Source organism: Hakea prostrata, chromosome 3 (genome assembly GCF_041222555.1).
Source record: "Hakea prostrata isolate BN-2017 chromosome 3, UWA_Hpros_2, whole genome shotgun sequence".
Lineage (NCBI taxonomy): Eukaryota > Viridiplantae > Streptophyta > Magnoliopsida > Proteales > Proteaceae > Hakea > Hakea prostrata.
In genome coordinates, this window is record NC_142602.1 from 45,065,468 (window position 1) to 45,071,318 (window position 5,851).

General features: G+C 43.8%; 1 protein-coding gene across 1 annotated transcript; it reads right to left on the bottom strand.

Moving 5' to 3' along the window:
- Positions 1-4,359: 4,359 nt before the first annotated feature.
- Positions 4,360-4,983, bottom strand: LOC149022342 (uncharacterized). Its single transcript, XM_089147596.1, has 2 exons — positions 4,568-4,983; positions 4,360-4,393 (listed from the first exon to the last, which is right to left on the bottom strand). The coding sequence occupies exons 1-2, from the start codon at positions 4,981-4,983 to the stop codon at positions 4,360-4,362; spliced, it is 450 nt and encodes a 149-aa protein (XP_089003722.1).
- Positions 4,984-5,851: the final 868 nt, after the last annotated feature.

A 5,851-nucleotide genomic window follows, 5' to 3' on the forward strand; every position in this document is an offset into this window, starting at 1 on the left:
TAGTTTGGTTGTGATCTGACTCTTAGTCATTGTGCCCTACTCGAACACAAGTAGTAGAGTCCTGGTTGAATACTGTTTCTTTGGCTAGAATCTTATTCAGAATTACCTTTGTATTCAACTTTATATTTATCCAACCGACCTTAACTTGGTCGGTCTAACTTGGTCCGATCTGGTCGGACTAAGTTTGGACCGAACTAGTCCAATTGTTCTGACCGAACTGGGTTTAAACCGAACTGATTCTGGTCTATTTATTCTTTCCTCATCATAAGCCCCCCAAGTCTCGGAGTCCGAGCTTTATCTTGCTCGGGCTTCAGAGATTTGGTGACCGAGCACGTTCATACTTCCGACCTCTGTCACTTGTGTGTATTCACAGTCTAGTGTTTGGAGGTTTTATGGCTGACGTCATCTGACAGGGTGCTGCGTCGTAGAGTGTGAAATCACAGCGCACGTTCTTCTGCACGTATTCTCTTTAATGACACGTGGCCTGGAAATGATGGCCCTTCATAATGACTTTTTGAGATTTTTAAATCTGAGAAGACGAATCGTTCTGGTTCCAGATTGACAGCGTTGGATTGGAATCTTCCTGAAGAATCTTTATACGTGGTCGTTGGATATGGACAGCTTTGAAGTCAATAGATTAAAAACTCTTTGTCTTCCTTCATTTTCATCCGTTAAATCTGGATTTCTTTGGGAGTATATAGGTTTGAGCTTCGTTTTCTTTTTTCACTTTTTACTGTTTGCCTTGTTGCACCTGTGGAGAAGACGGAAGTTGCAGTTTCTCTGAAGTGCCTTTTTTCGACCTTCGTAGGAGTTCTTCCTTCTATTCTTGCCACAAGTAAGTTCGTGCCTTTTTTCTCGGGTTATTTCTATCTACTTTATTCTTCATTTAGGGTTGCACTCTGAGCGTGCCTTTCCCTTTCTGTTTTTATTTTCCTTGAACTTAGCTTGTCAGTTCTTTCATTTCTGCAATTCTAGCCTTAGTATAGTTTCCTTGTTTGTGATGGGTGTTAAGAAGAAGGCTTCTAGGCCCTCTAGATCTTCCCCTATCCCCCCTTCTTCTAGGAGCTCTTCTGTTCGTTCTGGGAACAGTGGAGCTACTTCTTCTGGGTATAGTGACACAGAGAGTGACACTGAACTTGATCCGACCTTGTCTCCTGGTACTCGTCCCAACTTACTTAGCGATGCTGAACTAAGTTCATTAAGTATTCGTAGTCGGTTCAGTACGAACAGGACACGTTGGTTGCTTAAGCTTTCTTCTTCAGCCTTAGCTTTTGAGAGAAGTCGTCCTAGGACCTCCGAACACATAGATTTCGACCCCAGTACTTCGGGTCCCAGTTTTTATCCGTCCGAGCTCACCGAGAATGATTTGAAAGACATCCGAGCTCGGTACTCCATTCCTGATAGCTTCATACTGAGGGTTCCTTCTATCCATGATCGGGCTCACCGACCTTCTCCTGGTGAGTGTGCAGTTTATGAAGATGCCTTTGTCAGTGGTTTTAGACTTCCCGTGCACCCAATTTTTTCTGATATGCTCAATCATTTTGGGATTTGTCCAGGGATGTTGGCCCCAAATAGTTGGCGCAACATAATTTGTTTTTGGGGATTCTGTAAACAGTCTGAGGTCGGTGTCATTCCGACCTTACCTCTGTTTCTTCAATTTTTTATGTATAAAAAACAAGAGCAGAATCGTTGGTTCTACCTCTCCAAACGAACTTCTCTGCAAACTCGGTGGGAGGGTAATTTTGTAGGATCAGGTACTCTTCCAACCAATACCAAGGGTTGGAGGTCTCGTTACTTCTTTGTTCGGTCTGCCTCTTCCCCAAGTTTTCCGACCTCCTGGCCCAAATATCCCAAGGATGATTCAAATGCCATTCCGCCTTTATCACATTCCGAACAGGAAGCAAGGGATCGAATTCGGATGATCCCCACTGAAGATCGGAACTTGCTTGCTGTGAATGGATATTGTCCGGAATATCCGAACATCCTTCAGGACTGGGGGTTCTTGACTGGTAAGAAGAGTTTCTCTTTTTGTCTATTTGTTTCTTTATCATTTTTGTTCCAAGTTAACTTACTCGGAAAATGATGTAGTGATGCTCGGAGAGGATGACTTTGAGGAGGTTGCTGCTACTATGCAGCAAGTGGAGGTGAAACATCCGACCAAGTCGGATAAAGCTTCAATTGGTTCTGCCTCTTCCCCCAAAGGAAAGGCAGTGAGAGTCCGAAAGGAGAAACCTGGGGACCTGCCTCCTCGTCCTTCGAAGAAACTGTCCAACTCAGATAAGACTTTGGATTCTGAGCTTCCTTCCCCTTTGGGAGATGATGTGTCTTTTAAAGACACTCCCAAGTCAGAGCTTGGAGCTTCACAGTCATCCAATATTCTCCGACCTGATTGGTCATTGGATTCTAACTCCTCGGTATTTGAGGGAACTTCCTCTGTCATTTCCCGAGTTGCTAACGAGTGGATGTCCGGAGTGCTTCTCCCTGCCGATATGGCTTATCTGGAGAGTTTTGGTTGTCTCAAAGCTCATGCCATTACTGTTAGGTAAGTGATCTTCCTGCCCCTTTTTGAAATTTCTGTTCCTTTCGTAATTGTATCTTTAACCAGTTTTTTCTTGGTTTATAGGATGGCTTGCGCTATGGCTCAATCCGTGGGTCAGAGTATTCATTCTGCTGGGGAGGATTATTTTGCGTTGCAGAAATCAGAGCAACGTGTTAAGGAACTAGAGAAAGAGGCATTATCTTTGAAAACGAGCAAGGATTCTTTGATAGCTCGGGAGGCCGACCTTCTAAGTGAAGTAGCTACTCTGAAAGGGAGAAATGAGGCTATGGAACTTGAAAAAACTTCTCTTCAAACTAGCCTGGAAGAAACCCAAGGCTCCTTAGTCGGGAAAGATGCTGTGATTGCTAGCCTCCGAGCTAAGTTGGAGAACTCGGATCACCAAGTGGCAAAGCTGATGAAAGCAGTTGAGGAGAAAGCTCCTTACGTTTTTGAAGATATCCCCAACGAGCTTTGCTATGAGGTGATCAAGAGGTGGGTTAGGACGTCTAGTTGCAAGAAGTTTATGACCAAAGTAGCTGCGCCCGGGTATATTTATGCTCGGCGTCATGCCTACCAGGGTATTATTGCAGCTTTCAAAGACTTGGATTTGGAACGTTTTCAAGAGCTGATCGATCCTGGAATCTTTGACGACCTTAAAATTCCCCGTCCTTCATGGTGTGCTTCCCGAGCAAGGTTTCCTAAGCCGCAACCGGTTGAAGTGGCTGAGTTTTTGGATTCCAACTGGGATCCCTTGCCAGAGGTTGGTAGCTCGGGAACCTCTACATCAAAAAAGGTGTCCGATCTGAAGAAGCCAGAGATTAAATCTTAGTCTTTTTGTAAACTTGATTTATTATCATCCTTGAGTTTTTTTGAAAGAATGTGTATGGATAACTTTTTCTCATGGAATGAAATTTTATTTTAATCTCCAAAGATGTTTTTGATCAAACGTTATTCCTTTCTTTCTGTAAACTTGATTTATCATCTTCTTGTGCTCGGGGGACTTTTATTTGTTGACCTTAGTAGGTCGGTTGCCTAAGTATCCTAGGACTTTTGTGCCTTGGTTGCTTAGGGCTTCTGTGCCTAAGTGACTTAGGGCTTTTTATTTTCCGACCTTAGTAGGTTGGTGGCCTAAGTGACTTAGGGCTTTTGGTGCCTAAGTGACTTAGGGCTTTTGGGTGCCTAAGTTGCTTAGGGCTTTTGTGTGCCTAAGTGACTTAGGGCTTTTGTGTGCCTAAGTGACTTAGGGCTTTTGGTGCCTAAGTTGCTTAGGGCTTTTTATTTTCCGACCTTAGTAGGTCGGTGGCCTAAGTGACTTAGGGCTTTTGGTGCCTAAGTGACTTAGGGCTTTTGGGTGCCTAAGTTGCTTAGGGCTTTTTATTTTCCGACCTTAGTAGGTCGGTGGCCTAAGTGACTTAGGGCTTTTGGTGCCTAAGTGACTTAGGGCTTTTTATTTTCCGACCTTAGTAGGTTGGTGGCCTAAGTGACTTAGGGCTTTTGGTGCCTAAGTGACTTAGGGCTTTTGGGTGCCTAAGTTGCTTAGGGCTTTTGGGTGCCTAAGTTGCTTAGGGCTTTTGTGTGCCTAAGTGACTTAGGGCTTTTGTGTGCCTAAGTGACTTAGGGCTTTTTATTTTCCGACCTTAGTAGGTCGGTGGCCTAAGTAACTTAGGGCTTTTGGGTGCCTAAGTTGCTTAGGGCTTTTTATTTTCCAACCTTAGTAGGTCGGTGGCCTAAGTGACTTAGGGCTTTTTATTTTCCGACCTTAGTATCTGGCTTAAGCTTAAGTGTAATGATATGTAGAAATTTCAAAAACTTTATTCAAATCAAAATGTCTGAATCACCAATTGTAGTGAGTATCTAAACAATTTAAAGACGAAAACTGAAAGAAAATTCCAAAATTTGTTGAGGCTTTTATACTATTGATAGTACTTCCTCAAGTTGTTTGAATTCCAGGTCCGAGGTATAAGTTGGCCGGTCTCTAGATCGCGCAGCTTGTATGCTCCTGGGGCAACTTGTTGTACTATGATGTACGGTCCTTCCCAGTTAGGAGCAAGCTTTCCTTGATTTGTAGGATCAGAGGCAGATGATTTGCGGAGGACCAGATCTCCAGGAAGATACTGTCGCATTTTTACCCTTGCATTGTAATGTGTTGCAATGCGTCTATGGTATTCCTCCAATCGATATTGTGCTTTATCTCTGATTTCCTCAATGAAGTCTATGTTTGCCCTCATCCCTTCGATGTTAGCTTCTTCATTGAATTCTTCTTCTCTGATAGATCCGACCTTAACCTCTACGGGAATCCGTGCTTCGACTCCATAAGCTAGTCGGAATGGAGATTCGCCGGTGGTCGTCCTGGCAATAGTTCGGTAAGACCACAGAACTTTAGGTAGTTCCTCTACCCATCTGCCTTTAGACTGGTCCAATCTTTTCTTTAATCCTTCCAACATTGATCTATTAGTCACTTCCACTTGACCATTGCTCTGTGGATATGCTACAGAAGACCAACGGTGCTCTATGCCTTGCTCTTTACAGAATCTTTCGAATTCAGCATTTTCGAACTGTTTACCGTGGTCGGTGACTATGATTTTTGGGATACCATACCGATACATGATATTATGCGTGACGAATTTTTTCATCTGATCGGTATTTATGGATGCCAGTGCTTCAGCTTCCACCCATTTAGTAAAGTAATTGACCGCCACCACCAAGTACTCTCTGCTTCCTGTGGCCTTTGGTAGTTTTCCTACCAAGTCTATCCCCCATCTAGCGAATGGAATCGGAGAGAGAGTTGATGTTAGAGGCATTGCGGGAGCATGAGGTATGTTGGCGTGTGCCTGGCACTTGTCACATTTGCGGACGTGAGCCTTCGAATCTTGTTGTAGTGTGGGCCAATAATATCCTTGCCTTATTACCTTATCTGCTAAGGCTCTGGCTCCTATATGACCTCCGCAATTTCCTTCATGAATTTCTTTTAGGATGACAGCTGCTTCTGGAGCCCCCACACATCGTAATAATGGTCGGGTGAGAGGCTTTTTGTACAACTTGTCATTTCTGACAGTGTATCTAACTGCTCTCTGCTTTACAGTTCGAGCTTCTTTTGGATCTTCTGGTAGTAAATCACCTTCAAGATAATTGATTATTGGAGTCATCCAACCATGCTCGGACTGAATGTGCATCTGGTCGGTCAGATTGATGCTCGGAAATTGTAGCTCTTCCATATATACAACCGGGTCTGCTTCCATCTCATCCGTAGCCAACCTAGATAAGGCATCTGCTTGTTCATTTTCTGCTCTAGGGACTTGTTGGATTTGGATG